The sequence below is a fragment of the Panthera uncia genome (assembly GCF_023721935.1).
Source record: "Panthera uncia isolate 11264 chromosome C1 unlocalized genomic scaffold, Puncia_PCG_1.0 HiC_scaffold_4, whole genome shotgun sequence".
Classification (NCBI taxonomy): domain Eukaryota; kingdom Metazoa; phylum Chordata; class Mammalia; order Carnivora; family Felidae; genus Panthera; species Panthera uncia.
Genome location: NW_026057585.1, coordinates 12,493,526 through 12,509,441, shown reverse-complemented (window position 1 = coordinate 12,509,441; position 15,916 = coordinate 12,493,526). Strand labels below are relative to the sequence as shown.

The window sequence follows — 15,916 nt, the reverse complement described above, 5'->3', positions numbered from 1 at the left end:
AAAGGGCTCTTTGAGCAGGTGCGTGCTGTGAGTACAGGCACCTTGGGGCCTCGAGGACGGCTCTCCGTGGCTCTCTCGGGGTGCAGTCCAGCCAACCCCATACACCTTCTCCCAGGAGCTCAGACCCCTTTCAAGTAAGGGCCCTTTCTTCTTTGGCATGTATGGTATTCATGGACTGTCGGGGCCGCAAAGGACATTAGGGACCCCGTGGCCTAATCCACTCATTCTACAGATGAGTGAACTGAGGCCCAGAGCGGGGAAGGCTCCTCACCTGAGATCAGGCAGCCAGTGCATCCCAGAGCTGGAACTAGAGCCTTGGCCATCTGTCTGAAGCTCCAGGTGTTATAATGGACTCAATGAGTAAGGAAGTTGAGCCTTGGAAAGGTAGAGTGTTCTCCACCTCTTCCCTCTCCAAAGGCCACAAAAGTAGTTGAGACTTCGTGGCACTTATCAGGCACTGCCACATGTCTGCTGACCCACTGCTTTGGGTCCACAACACCCTTATGAGTTAGGAAGCATTACACCCATTTTATAGATGAGGAAATGGAGGCACACAGAGGTTAAGTGAATCGCTCGAGGTCACATGGTTGACAATGGTAGAGCCAGGATCAGGACTCAGGTGGTCTGGCTCTGGACACACCCGCTCTTTACCTTCAACACCATCCTGCCCAAACGACCCTCTTGATTTGTTTTAGTGCAGCAAACATTCCGTGAGCATCTCCTTTGTGTGAGGCTCTCTGCCAGGCACGTGGGGAATCTAGAAGTGTGCAAAAAATGCACATGCTAGAAAACAGCACACAATTTATAGTCATAAGAGGCAGGACCTTTTCTGATTTTTTGCTTGGGAGCCATGTCTGTAACCTCCTGGAAGGCTTCTGTCAAAGGAGTTCCAAGGACATGGGAGATCCTTAGGGGGTCCCCTGGAGTCAAGGATAGAAAAGCAGGCAGGAGACATGAAAACAGGAGGAGGGGAGAGGAGACGGTTCCTCACCCTCGTGGTGGCCCTTGGGGGTGGGGAGGCCACAGACCCAGCCCTACCAGCTCTTGAAAGGAGGAAACTGGCCCCAGGCACAGCCGCTCCGACTCCAGCTTGTCTGTGCTCCTGCCTTGGCTCGAGGCCAGATGTGGGGTGGGTTTGGCCCTGTGCCCAGGGGTCCCAGGGCTGCACTTTCTTCTGCCATCAGAGGAGGGCTCCTGTGCCCCAGCTGTGAGCAGGGAGGGGGGTGCCAGCTGCGGGAGGCATTCTGCCCCACAGCGGGTCCCTGTCTTCTCTGCAGGTGATGTATTTCAGCTCCCTGTTCCCCTATGTGGTGCTGGCCTGCTTCCTGGTCCGGGGGCTGCTGCTGCGAGGGGCTGTCGATGGCATCCTACACATGTTCACCCCCAAGGTAAGGGTCTGGGAGACACTGGCCACGCCACTGAGCCCTGCCGGCTTCGTGCAGTTTAGCACTCACTGAGGACCTGTTACGTGTCAGGCATAGTCACGGGCCCCGGTTCCAACAAGAGGGACATCACGCCAATTTGGGTGAAATCAGGAGAAGCTTCAGGGAACGGATGACCCGGAAGCAGATCCGATTTCAGCGAGTGGCAGTAGGACATTGCAGTGAAGGGAACCACATAAGCAATTGAGGGAAAGCACTGGGCATGCTTGAGGCAAAGGTGGGACGTCAGGTGGGACTGGGGCAGGGGGCAGGGAGCAGTGGCAGGCTCTGACAGTGCACCTGTGACAGCAGGAGCCAAGAAGATGCCTAAGAAAAGAGATCTCCCCCCCCCCCCGGGAATCACAGCTTGTACCCAAATCAGGGGAACGGTGTCACTGTTTAACTCAAGATAATGGGCCGTGTGGGTAGCGATTTTACCCTGACCAAATCCATCCGTATCTTCTTTCCTTTAATCCTCCCCATAGCCCAGTGAGGGACCACTGTGCACATGTCACAGGACACTAGCAGGGCAGTAGACATCCCGAATGTGTACACACGGGTTTCTTAATGGTGGTCTTTGCCCACCATGTGGCCTTGCCTCTCTGTTCCCCTTCAGACCACTGGCCACAGCTGGCAGAGCCAGTCCCCTGAGGAATAAGGGGATTTCAAATGCAGATTGGGATGTCCTTCAAGGTGCCCAAGCAATGTACGTTAGTAACTCCAGCTGGCAAGGCTGGAGGTCCACCTCCAAATGCCAGCTGATCAGTGAGCACCCAGCTGGTTGGTGAGACTCCAGCCTGTAGGCATGGGTCAGAACTCCACCGTGTTGAGCCCCTAACACTGCCATGGCACACACGTGCTCACACACACCAGGGCTCACACAGACAGTTCATACAGATGACACTGGGAGAAGAACCCAGATCTGGTGGGGATTGAGATCCCCATTCCCTCCCAGCTCTGCCCTGCAGCTGGGAACAGCCCCTGATGTTTGGAGGGTGGCAATGGGCAGGATACACACCGCTCTATATTCATCAGAGAGGGACTAAATTGGCCCCCAGCATTCTTAGCGGTAACATCTGAGGTTTCTATGTGAACATCCACAGAGGTCCTCTTTAGGAAGAGCTTAGCAAACCTCCTGAGGCAGGAATGTGCCTCCCGAGCCACGTGGCTGGCATAAGGTTGTTGTGAACATGGGATGTCTGACAAAGAAGAAAATAATGTGAATCTGGTTTCTTTGGGAGGGAAACGGCCATGAGAAGAAAGCCAACAGTTTCTATGAATTACTTCAACTGTATTTTAGAATGATGATCTGTCCAACGTTTTCACTTGAATCTTTTAGTTATACTTTATTGAACCTTATGAGGAAACTGTATACTCTGGAGATGTTCATAAATGGGGAGATTCACACAGGTCTCCGGATGGGCCCCTTGGTGGGATCCATGTTGAGAGAGCCCAGTATGGAACAGATTCATGAGATTGGCTTCTGGTCCCAGCATACACAGTACCGCTCTCCATTTGATTCAGATGCTTTTTAAAACATCCTTTTTATTTATTTTGAGAGAGATAGAGAGAGCAAGTGGGGGAGGGGCAGAGAGAGAGGGAGACAGGATCCCAGGCAGGCCCTGGGCTGATGGGGGGCTCGAACTCACGACCCGCGAGATCATGAGTTGAGCCAAAATCAACAGTCGGATGCTTAACCAACTGAGCCACTGAGGCGCCCCTAAAACACCTTTTTAATTATGAAATATCTCAAGCATGTAACCACACATATATAATAATATAATAAACATTTTTAAGAGATCAAAATTACAGAGGCCATAAAAAATGCCTGTATAGCTTGACCTGATCCCATTTCTTTCCTCCCCTAAAGAAAACCACTATCCGGAATTCAGGCTTCATCCCCCTAGTACATTTTTTAAAACTCGTAATACATACTCGTGTGTAAACAACGTATAGCATTTGTGCATACTTTTAAACTTTACGTAAGTGGCATCATATTTTTGCAACTTCCTGTGCCTTGCCTCAGCTTTTATTTTTGTCCCATACTGTTATTTGAGGTTTATTTATAGTGCTGTTTGTAGTTCTGGTGTCTCCATCTTCCCTGGTGGACAGTATTCCACCATAGCATGGAACTTTATTTATTCATTCTCTAGTTGATGATCACTTCTGTTGTTTCCAGCTTTCACTATTGCTAGTAACACTACAGTAAACATTATCACACAGGTCTTCATGTGCACAGTTTTTTTCTAGGGTGTCTAGAAAAAATTCAGGAGTAAAATTGCCATCCCAAAGGATATGCATACCTTCAGTTTTACTAGATGGTGGCCAAATTGCTCTCCAAAGTGGTGGCAACAGGGCACCTGGGTGGCTCAAGTCAGTTAAGCATCCACTTTCAGCTCAGATCATGGTCTCACAGTTCATGGGTTCGAGCCCCGTATTGGGCTCTGTGCTGACAGCTCAGAGCCTAGAGCCTGCTTCAGATTCTGTGTCTCCCTCTCCCTCTCCCTCTCCCTCTCTCTCTGTCCTTCTCCTGCTCATGCTCTCTCTCCCTGCCTCTCAAAAATGAATAAATGTTACAAAAACAGCAGCAAAGTGGTGGCAACGGTCGACACTCCCACCAGTTGTAGACAAGAGTCTTTGCTGCTCCACGTTTGTTAGACTTCAATTTTTGCCAATCAGATGGATGCGAGATGGTTGATGTGTACTTTGCATAACAGAGGACATTCCTCTCCAAAACCTTTTGCTGGATGTTCAGGAAACGGTGTGATGTCATGTTAGCATGTATATGGGCAAGAGCCTCCATGAAGTGCAGTTTAAAGTAACCTGGAGGAGCCAGGTTACCAAGACCCAGCAGGTGTGGTGCCTGGCTCATCTAGCTTTTGTGACTTTCAGTCTGGATAGAGCCTGCGAGTTCATCTTGAGATCTTGCTCACTGAGCAGTTCTTTGGGGCAGCTCCTGCTCCTGACCTTGGATGGATGTGTTGAATGGGGAAGGGGAGACCTACGGGCCTCAAAGGCCAAACTCTTCCATCAAGGATCCCCTTCACAGCCTGTGCTGGTAAGGCCAGCAATGACGGCTGGGTGAGGGTGGACAGTTGTTCGACTGTCCATATGTGGCAGACCACTGTTGCAGAGCTGTGACTGTTCCAGGACAGGATCGGTGAGATGGGGAACCCTGAAACCATTTCAAGTCCTTGACCTAGAGCAGTGCTATAGAATGTTGGGGTCCTTGCACACAGCTTCCCAGGCTGTGCACTGCTCCATTTAGACCGACCACCATGTGAATGACATCTCCAGGGGTCATGCCATTTGGTAGCCATGGTAGAGTCCAAGAAGAGTTTTGGCCAGGGCATCTCAGAATCCACTCGAAAAGAGCACAGGCTGTCTGTGAATATGCTGAAAGTCCTCTTCTGTAGTCTTCCAATACCAGAAAGGATCCAAGCCATAGGATCTGGACTTTCAGTCCATGCCCCCAAGCAGTCACTGGATGTATGGCAAATGCAGCGTGGCCAGGATACCGTGATGACCCTCTAGCATTTTTGATGGGACAGTAATTCATGTTGACGGCTAGTTAACTTCTTGGATTCCTTGGGCAACATCTCTCCTGATTACTTTCTTAACATTCAGTGAAAAACTCAAGTCAGCATGGTGTGCCACACAATTCACCATGTGACTTGCTCAACACAAAGTGGTAGATTGTGGTAGACTTACCACCAAAACTTTCGGAAAATGTTTCTCAAAATCATAACTATTCGTGTCCTTTGACCCAGCAATTCCACTTCCAGTTATTTGCCCTGCAGATATATTCCCTCAAAACAGTAATGACCCGTGAACCATATTGGCCATGGTAGTACGTGTTTTAGTGGCCAAAGGTGGAAAACAATCCAAATGACTGTCATTAATTTATCCCTTCAGTCCTCAAATGTTCGCTGAGTGCCTGTTAGGTTCTGGACTCTGTGGTGGGTCCTGAGATCCAGTGGTGAACCAAGCAGACGAACTTCCTAGCCCTCTTGGGAATAATAAGATAATAGAAGATTAAGGACTTGCTGGGTGGTGTTGCTAAGGAGAAAAATAAAGCAGAGAAAGGAGGAGTAGGGACACCGGGGAGAGGGGTTGCTTCAGGTAGTGTTCAAGGAAGGCCTCCCTGAGAAAGTGGTCTTTGAGTGAAGAGGGGAGGTGGGAAGCAGGTTGTGTGGATATCTGAACGTAGCTCATTCCATTCCGGAGAGAACAATAAATGAAAAGGCCTCGAGGTTTGGAAGTGTTTGGCATCCAATTCAAGGAGGCTAAATGAGTCCGGAATGGGAGGGGAGAGAAGTAGGACATGCGGTGAAGGGGGCAGTGGGGAGCCAGAGCACGAGTGTGTCATGAGCCAAGTAGGCCTTTGGTGTCTACTCTTGGTGAAACGGGAGCCACTGGAGGTGCTGAGCGAAGTAGCAACGTGATCTGACCTCCATCTTCGAAAGACCCCTCTGGCTGCCGTAGACAATCTGAGGGAGCAAGGGTGGAACAGAACGACCTGCCAGAAGGCTCCATCCAGGTGAATCCATCCAAGTTCTAGAATTCCTCCAGGTGAGAGGAGACTGTAATTTCAGCCCAGGTGATGTCAATAGGAGTGATGAGAAGTGGTCAGATTCAGGACATATTCGGGAAGTAGGGTCACACGATTTGTTGTGGAATTAGATGTGAGGGCTGAGAGAGGGACAGTGGTCAATTTGGGGATGACTCCACGGTCTTTTGCCTGAGCGACTAGAAGCACGGAGTTGAATTCATGGAGATGAGGGCACACGGTGAGGAGAGCAGACTTGGTGGGGAACATCAAGACTACTGTTTTGGACACAGCAGGTCTAAAATGTCTAGTAGATACCAAGCGGAGATACTGGGTAAGCAGTCGGACAGCTGAGTCTGCAGGCCAAGTGGAGATATAAACTTGGGAATCAGAGACTTTAAAGCAGTGGACTAGTGATGGTCACCTGGAGAGTGAACACTGAGAAGAGGACTGAGCAGTGAGCACCAGGGCCCAGCATTTAGAGGTTGGGGGAAGGGTAGCCAATGTGGGAGGACAAAGAGGAGGAGGAGGAGGGGAGGGAGACATGGATACATCAATCCCAGAGGCAAAGCAGAGAAACGTCTTTAAGGAGGGAATGATCTGCCATGTCCAAAGTTGCTGAGGTCAGGCAGGCAGTGAGGACTGGGAAATGAGCAGCGCACCTGGCATCAGGTGGGTCCCTGGAGAGAAAGAGAGCGTGCGCGTGTGCAGACACACACACACACACACACACACACACACACACACGATGCGGGGCTCAATCTCACAAACTGTGAAATCATGACCTGAGCCGAAACCAAGAGTTGGACGCTCGACCGACTGAGCCACCCAGGTGCAAACCCAGGCGTTTAATATTAAAAAAAAAAAAAAAAGCAGAGAAATGAGAAATGGGTGGAAACTGGAGATATCCATGGGATCGAGGGTGTTATTTCAGAACTCGGTACTATGATGACAGAACTCCATCATACGCCGCTGGTGGGAATGTGGAATGGCGCAGCCGGTTTGGCAAACAGCCTGGCAGCATCTCCAAAGGTTAGACAGAGTTAGCGTATGAGCCAGCAACTCCACTCCCAGGCGTGTTTCCAAGAGAACTAAAAACATGTTCACACAAAAACTTGTACACAAATGTTCATTGCAGCATCCTTCACAAGAGCCAAAAGGTAGAAACAGCTCAGATGTCTGTCAACTGACGAATAGAAGAATCGAGAGTCGTGTGTTTGTACGAGGGTGACTTCTTAGGCCATAAAGGGGAATGAAGTACTAACAGGTGCCACGACATTGTACGAACCTCTTTGGTCTTTGGTCTTTGGTCACCAAAGACCACATGTTGTGTGATTCCATTTACGTGAAATGGCCAGAATAGGCAAATCTGTAGAGACAGAAAGCAGATTAGTGGTTCCTTAGGGCTGGGTTTGTGAGGAGGCTGGGGGGAAAAGGGGAGTGACCGTTAATGAGGATGGGCTTTCTTTTCGGGGTGATGAAGAAGTTCGAAAATTGTGGCAATGGGGGCACAACTCTGTGATGTGCTAAATACCATTAAAGTTTATGCTTTTAAAATGTTTATTTTTGAGAGAGAGAGAGTGGGCATGTGGGAGGGGCAGAGAGAGAGAGACAGAGGGTCCGAAGTGGGCTCTGTGCTGACAGCAGAGAGGCCCATGCGGGGCTCGAACTCAAGACTCATGAACCGCGAGATCATGGCCTGAGTGGAAGTCATACACTTAACCCGCTGAGCCGCCCTAGGTGTCCCAAATGGTACACTTAAAAAAAAAAAAAAAAAACACAAAAAACTAAGAGTGAGAAATTAATGCTTTCGGGTGGAGGGGAACCAGAGTCCTTGAGTGAGCAGGGAGGGGGCGCCCAGTGCCCACGTGGAGGAGTTGGTCTCATCGGGGAGGAACAGGAGGCAAGGGCCAGCCAGTGGGCACAGGGGCTGGCAGCTGAGAAGCTGTGGTGAGGAGCTCCTCATTGTGAGAGCTCTCTCTTCCCATCGTGTCATTTTCTTCTGTGAAGGAGGAAGCAAGGGCCTCAGTTTAGAGTCCAAATGGCAGAGCGTGGTGGACGCCTAAGGAGGAGCGAGTGTGAGGTGACCGTGCAGGAGACAGGGAGTGTGGGCGGCACGGAGGACAGGCTGGCGGTCAGGGGGCACACGAGTGTGCAGTGAAGCCAGCCAGCATGGCGTGGCTAACACTTCCCCAGTCCCAAGCTGGACAGTTCCCCCTAGTTTAACACCTCTGAAAGCACGCTATTTCCCACAGTTGGAGGGATACTGAGAACAATCATGTGTTTTACAGTGGATGATGCTTATGTGTGCCAGGCACCGTTACGTGCACCTGACATACAGTCACTCATTGAAGCTCATAATAACCCTCAGGGCAGGTGTTATTTTAGCCAGTTTGCAGGGGGCGGGGGAGGTACTGATGCACAGAGAGGTTAAATAACTCATCCAAGGTCCCAAGGTGCGCCCTGCGTGATCTCTCCAGCTATGCTTAGCGGCTTGGGGGCAGGCCCAGAGTCGGTGGAAGGTTGGTTGGACTTCACCAGGGTCAGGAGGTGATAACAAGGGATGACCATGGGGAGAGGCGGCAGGGGAGTTAAGAGGGTAGCAAGGGAGCAACCAAATGATGGACCATCAACCAAGCCAATGAAGAAGGGAAGCTGTGCTACAAACAGGATGGGGGTGGTGAAGGGCAGATAGTCCCAGGACGGGTGAAGAATTTTTGGAGTCAAGATACCAGAAGGGGTGAGCTGGGAAGACGGTGCTCTGGGGTTCAGGGTCCTTGACTTTGAGGTCCTAGGTGGCGCACCGCTCTTAGATATGACAGGGGCTATGGCACAATCCTAGGAGTGGGGTGAAGGACGATCTCAGTGGAAGGGAGGAGCGAAGGGACCCAGAAATATGATAGCTGTAGAGCGGACAGAGACAGTGTACTTGGAATAGCGACAACGACCTGGAGGAACAGGCAGCCCGCTGTCCGCCTCCAGGCCCGATGGCAGCCTGGGCGCGTAAGAGGACAGCCTCTACTCGAGAGGGCTGCAGGGGAGGCCTCCGGATCGGGCCCACCCTCAACCGATCAGACTCCAGCCAACAGACTGAAAATCAGGATCCCCAGGTGTGGTATCCAGGTAGTAGGAGCTCTTGAAAGCTCCCAGTGATTCTGATGTGTGGCCAGGCTGGAGAACCACCGAGTGGGAGCAAGAAGGCATGGGGGAGGGGGCATCCAGGGAAGGCTTGTGGAGATGGGGGAGTGGGGGTGACAGACTGTGAGTTCCAGGGGCCGGTGGCAGGGTGCAGGCAGTTAGGGAGGGGCAGGGCGTGAGTCAGAGCAGGGGACAGACCCAGCCATCCTGAGACGAAGTCCGGATGAAGGACAACCCAGGAGTCGTGGGAACCTTGCAGCAGCCGAGGTAAACGGGGCCCTGGGACCGAGGGACCAGGCCCAGTGGTCCCTTAGGCACACTGTGGGAACGAGGCTGAGAGTGGGCAGGGGCTGAGGGGGGCAGCTTGCCAGAAGCCCCAGAACTCTGTGGGTTCCTAACTCAGCACGACGAGGAAGTGTCAGACTGGGGGCAGGAATACACACACACACAGATAGATATGTTGGGGTGTGTGCGTGTGTATGTGTTACTGATATACACATAAAATATCACTGGAAGGGCACGCAAGAATAGGAACTGAGTGTCTGGATACGGGGTGGGGTAAAGGAGCCCTTACAGTGCCCTTTTGTGCCTTTTGAGTTTTAAACCATGTGTCATCAGTTGAGATGAGAGCACACGGTTTTCCGGGACAGGGGCCCGGCACAGCCTCAGCTACGTGCAGCTTTGGGCATCTGCCTCTCGCTTCACCGCGTCTGGGGTCTAGACACATGAGCAGTCTTCACCAGTGAGCCAGACTGGCCCAGGGTCAAGGGTACGTGTTAACCCTTAGAGAAGTGGGGTCCTGGGAGGCACTGAGGGCCCAGGGGCAGAGATCGTGGTAGAGCTCCTTGACCTCCACAAGCAGAGGAGGGCTTCTGGGCAGGATGACCAGGGCAAGCCAGCCTTGGGCGGGCTCCGGAGCCAGACAGTCTGGTTCAGATCCCGGCTCGTCACTCAGTGGTCGGAGGGCAAGATCCCTGTGGGAACTCACTCCGTTTACTCGGCTGCAAGATGGGGCAAACCACGGGGGCTTCCCGACAGCCTTGTCGGGAGAGCACGGGGGACCTGCTTCCGGTGCGCAGAGAACGCATGGTAAGCCGTAGCGATTATTATTCTCTCCCTCATGAAGGTGACACTGTTCTTGGGCGCTGGGAACCCGACGCTCCAGTGCCATCTGGTGTCTCGCGGCCCCAGCTGGCTGTTGCACCGGCAGGTGCCCGGCAGGGCTGAGGAGCAAAGGTGTGTGTGCTCCAGTCACGCACCAGGTCAGGCCAGGCGCTCAGGGGCTGCTTGTGGATTCCAAAAGCATCTTTGTGCCGCTGAGTCAAATGCGTGAAACACCTCGCTCTCTGCATGAGGAAGTGACTCAGCCCTCGTGCCAAGGAAATGGCAGGAAGCTCTTGCCGTGTTTTAGGGCAGGCACCCCAAGGACGGTGCGAGCCTTGTCTTTTCGTAGGGAGAGCCCATTCCCCACCTCTCCTCTTGCGGTCACATCCTGATGTTTGGCAAGGACATCGGGCTTCCTGAGGTCTGGCTGCGGGTTCATCCTCTGTAGACCCCATGATCGGGGCCTTGTTGGAATTATGCACCAGCACCCCAGGAATCCTGATAGAGCCCCTTTAAATTCAAGGAACAACAGGCTTTCCTGTTGTTCTGAACAGTCCTGAAGGTGCCTGCCTCACTTTACCTGCAGGTGAACATTGGGCATCTGGTCATCTCCATCAGCAAGAGAGCCCCTCCAAGCTGCAGGCTGGAGGGGTGCCCAGGGGCTGCTCACACAGGGCACGTGTGTCCTCAAAGGTCAAGCTTTGGCACAGACTGTTTCCTGGGGCCTCATTAATATCAGATTTGGAGCCACCAATTTTCTTCAAGATAATCTAGGGATGGGGAATGGGGCAAGAGGAGGTGAGACTGGCCATATGTTGGTAAATTGTTGAAACTGAGTGATGGGTACCTGGGGGCGCGTTATATTTTCCTCTCCACCTTTTGTACCTTTTGCAATCAATGTGCCATCATTTTTAAAAATTAGGAAAGAACAGCAAATAGATACAGTCTTAAAAACATAAACAAAATTCTTGTTCCCATCCCAGATCGTTGCATATAAGACTTGCCTACCCTGTCCTTGGAGAGTCTGTCCCCCAAGTTACAGGGTCAGCTCTGATGGTGCAGTTTGGGATTATGGTGGTCTCCCTAGGGTGTGGCTGCCTCCATTTATGGAACTTGGCCCTGAAAGTGGCTGGGCCTAGGAATTTACCCATTTTGAGGCTTAGAGAGTGATGAAAATCCTGACAATGACATGTGTTTGGACCTCACAGATGGTCCAGACCCTTTTGTAAAAACTTTGGTAATAACTGATGTAGATGAAAACTGAAAGAATCACCAGAAGAGGAGGAGGAGGAGGAGGAGGAGGAGGAGGAGGAGGAGGAGGAGGGAGGAGGGAGAGAAGGAAGAAGGAGGGTGGGAGTGGGGGAGGGGGAGAAAAAAAGCAAGAGAGAAGAAAAGGAAAGGAAGCCAGCATTAAAATAGCCATGTTTGAGAAAGTAGAGGTTTAAAGCCCTAAGGATCTTCTTGTCCTAGAGCCTGATCCTAGCACAGAAAGGCGGGTACAATTTCACAGCGCCTGGTGTGGTCCCTCCCGCGCAGTTCACCTTGAGGAAGCAGCCTTGTCCGTCTCTCTCTCTCTCTCTCTCTCCCAACGCTTTCCTTCTCTCCTGTGTGTCAGACACTGCTTACACAGTGGACAGGAGATGGGCTCCACCCCTAAGAAACACAGAGTGTTGAACAGAAGGCAGACATATAAACCTGGAATGCAGGTACTGAGTGGAGTTGCAAGAGCCCGAGGGCTGTGACTAGCTCTGCCAGAGGCATCAGGAAAAGCTTCAAGGAGGAGGTGATATTTATGCTGGCCTTTAAGAAAGAAGTAGGAGTTTCACCGGTATGTGAGTAAGAGGAGCGGAATTCCAGGCAGAGGGAACAGCCTGGGCAAAGGCCAGAGGTATGAGACTGCGGGGCTTTGGAAGAGTTAGTTTGCTGCATTCGGAGATAGGAGCAAAGAGTGGAAAAAGATTTTTCAGCACACAGTGGGGAACCATCAAAGATTTTTCAGCCTGCAAGGGGGACGGCCAGGGCGGTGTCCATCTCAACCTACCCTCTGTCACAAAATCTGGTGCTTCTTCCTGGTGGGAACTCACCAGACCGCCCAGAGCCCGGCCATTTTGGGAAGTGCCCAGTTTCCAGCTGATTGGTAGAACTGTCATGAATGATCATTGGTGAGCATCAGTGAATGCCAGCATACCTCCCAGGCATAAGTAATCCCCCCACCCATTTCTAGAACCTCCTGGGAGGATCTTTTAAAAACCCACCCAGGAGAGGGGAGGTACAAAGGTCCTTGCCCCATCGGGACAACGATTATTTTGTTCTCCTGTTTAAAATAATCTTCAAATTTCCACGCAGGCCTCTGTCTCCTTACTCACAATGCCAAAATCCAAATAGCCCTGAAAAACAAAAGTTGTTTTTTCTTTCTCCCGGAACTCAGTTGGCGGCAAAATGACCTGAACAGATGTGAGGCTATTTATAGTCATTATTGATTCACTTGGTGTGAATTTTCATATTCTGCTACAGAAATACCAATGTGTTTGATTACAGGGTGCTGCCCCAGACCCCGCTGGGGGATTATGTAATTGTGTGGCATATGCACCATATTACCTTTCTAAAATAAAGTTAGGAAGAAGAGCCTGAGTTCCAAAACCAGTCTGGCCTTGGGGCTTTTAGGTAAGGAAACGTGTGCCTGTCCTACTTTTTGTAAAGACGACATTGCAAACACAGTGGACCCTCGACAATGCGGGATAACCCTACTCCATTTCTCTGTGCTCCACTGTGACTGATTTAAACCTCTTCTGCCTGTCTGAACGTGCCGGCTTCACCCCTAACAGGTGAGTCAGCCTTCTGCGTTACGGGGTGAACAGAGCCACCAAGACAGAAACCCCCTCAGAGACAGACGCGGAACATACAAACCACCCTGCAGCTGCCCTATCCTGTTCTCTTGTCCTGCTCCCTCTGTGAGCAGCTCCAGGGTTCCCTGTGGAAGACAGCCCCCCTCCCCTCTAGATCCCCTGCCCTCCATCGGCCTTTACATATCAAGTCACTGCATTAAAGACAAACACATGGGACGCCTGGGTGGCTCAGTCAGTTGAGTGTCCAACTTCAGCTCAGGTCATGATCTCACGGTTCTTGAGTTCGAGCCCCACATCGGGCTCTGTGCTGACAGCTCAGAGCCTGGAGCCTGCTTCGGGTTCTGTGTCTCCCTCTCTCTCTGCCCCTCCCCCACTCGCAGTCTCTCTCTCTCTCTCTCTCTCTCAAAAATTAAAATTAAAATTAAAAAAGCAAAAACAAGATATCAAATAAAAAAGCCACACTTCCTTGATGGCCTGAACCTGCCACGTTTCTCCTGCCGTTCCAGGGCTAGCTTCTCCAAGGAGTAGATTATCTGCTTTGCCTTCGTTTCTTCCCCTCTGCTTCTCACTTTTCCTGGCATCTACGTGACTCTGGCCACATCGCTTCCCGAACAGCTCCGACCGAGCCCACCCATGACCTGCTCACCGTAGCATATTTCTCTCGGTAGCCTGGGTCCCCCTCCAGCCAGGCTTGTGTCCTGTGACCTCCGGAGCCAGCCGTCTCTTGCGCTTCCTCCCGTCTGGGCTGCTGCACCTCCCTCTCTGCTGCATTGAACTTGGAGATGTTGTCCCGGCCCCTGGCTTGCCTCTTCTCCCCACCCCGGTGAGCCCTTCAGTTCCTTCCCGCACAACTGCACCTCATGAGTTACATCTCTGGCTCAGCCTCTCTTCCCTGGGCTCCAGGCTCACTTGTCTGCCCGCCCACTTGACATCTCCTCTCGCCTCTCGTAAAGACACATTAAACTCAGCATTTCTACAGCTGACGTCTCGATCGGCACCGTTCCAACCCCGTCAAGACCTGCCCCTTCTCCTCGGTGTCCATCTCCACCCCCTCAGGCACGCAGGCCAGAAGCATGGCTGTCACCTTGGCATCTGACTCTCCAGCATCCCCCCACCTCCAGTCCAGAGCGAAGGTCGACTTGGTTTTTCCTGCTGAAATCTCTCCACCCTGACCCTAGGCAAGGCCATCATTACCCTGCCTGGACCCCAGAGGTGCTTCCTAACAGGGCTGCCTCATTGGCTCTGGTTTCTGTTAGAAATGCACATCTGATCACTTTTTTCCCCCCGGATTAAGTGCATTCTTGGGAGCCCGGTAAGACCTTTGATCTGACTCCTCTGCCCCCCAGCCTCACCTGTACCTCTCACGCCTCATCCTTGCTGCTTCAGGCAGCCTGGCCTCTTTCTGTTCACACGCCCTCCTCTGTCCTGCCTTGCCTCGGGGCCTCAGCGGACGCTGTTCCCTCTGTCCGAATGCTCTTCCTTGCCCTCTTAACTTCGCTTTCTACCTCTCAGATGTCAGTTCGAGGATCCCTTCCTCAGGGGAAGCTGTCCCTGGCCTCCTGACTGGCTCAACCCCCCGCCTCCCCCCGACCAAGTATTGGGTCCTGGCCTTCACAGCCCTTGTCACCTTTGCAACTTAACATCTGTTTGTGGGGTCATTTGACAATTAGAATATCAGCTCCACAGGAGCTGGGACCTTGCCTGCTCTTACTCTCTGTGGGTCCCCACACTTAGCCCCCGGCCTGACCCCCAGTAGGTGTCCCGTGTTTGATGGATGAGTGGCTGCGTGTCATATTCACAGGGAGGCCACAACACGTTACTATTGAGTGTGCAGAGACAGGGAGGGGATGGGGAAGGTGTCCCCTTCTCATGGAAGTAGGGTACTGTTAGCTCCTTAAAGCCTGGGTTCTGGGTTTTCTTGGTGGACCAAAGATGACTTTATTTTGTGCAAGGTGAGGGGAACTTAATCGCCCCCAGAACACACATACTCGCCGGCCAGGCCTCCCTTTGTGCACTGACCCTGAAGACTCTACCACCGTCGTCCTCCTCTTCCTCCCCAGCCTGGGGCAAGGCTGGGGTGAGCCTGGGGGCGCCTCTCCCAGCCCTCCAAGCTTGCCAGCATCTTCTCAGCCAGTGGGGTGACTCCAGGCGCTCAGCTGTGCCTAGGGAGCTGCTGAGGTGGCGGGCAGATGGGCCTCCATCCTGGGCGTTAGGGCTGTAAGATAGCACTGGGCGGAGCCTCAAGTCCAAGGCCTCAGTACGCACACGGGGAGTGGACTTGGCCACAGGCACACAGCGAGGGGCGGTCAGGACAGGACCAGTTCGGGCTTGTGCCTGCAGGGATAGCAAACTCTCTAGAACCTCCTTGCCTCCTCAGTCACTTGGGTTGACCTCAGCAGCACAGGCGCAGGAGGATATGGTCTGGGGGGGTGCTAGGAGGGTGTCAGGGGCCAGCATCAGAGCATCTGTACTCGAGTAACTCCGAGCGAGTAATTTTCACCTTGGGGTGTCTGTTCACTCTTTCAAAATTTGAACAGTAATTCCTTCCCTCCACCAAAAAAAAACCCAAAACCAAAAAAAACCAAAAAAACCCAAAAAACCTGTCCTGACCAAGTCAGAGGCACTTTGTCAGGATTAACTTGCTATTTATGTGCCAGGCATTACTTGTTGCTGCACATCTGATCCTCACAACTGCCGTGGGAGGGATACTCTATTATTGCTCCCATTGTTCAGATGAGAAAACTGAGGCTCATAAAACAGGCACTGTCATTTTTCTAACCCTTCTAAGCTATTTAAGGATGGGCGTCAGGTTTAGGCCTGGGTCCATCTAACTCTACAGCCCCGTGCTGGGTCCAAGC

General features: G+C 52.1%; 1 protein-coding gene across 1 annotated transcript in view; it reads left to right on the top strand.

The window, feature by feature from the left end:
* Window positions 1-15,916, top strand: part of SLC6A17 (solute carrier family 6 member 17) — a 34,611-nt gene that overhangs the window by 8,717 nt on the left and 9,978 nt on the right. The window contains exon 5 of the mRNA XM_049616617.1: window positions 1,278-1,388. Within this exon, the coding sequence (XP_049472574.1) occupies window positions 1,278-1,388 (111 nt within the window). The remainder of the gene's footprint in view (window positions 1-1,277; window positions 1,389-15,916) is intronic.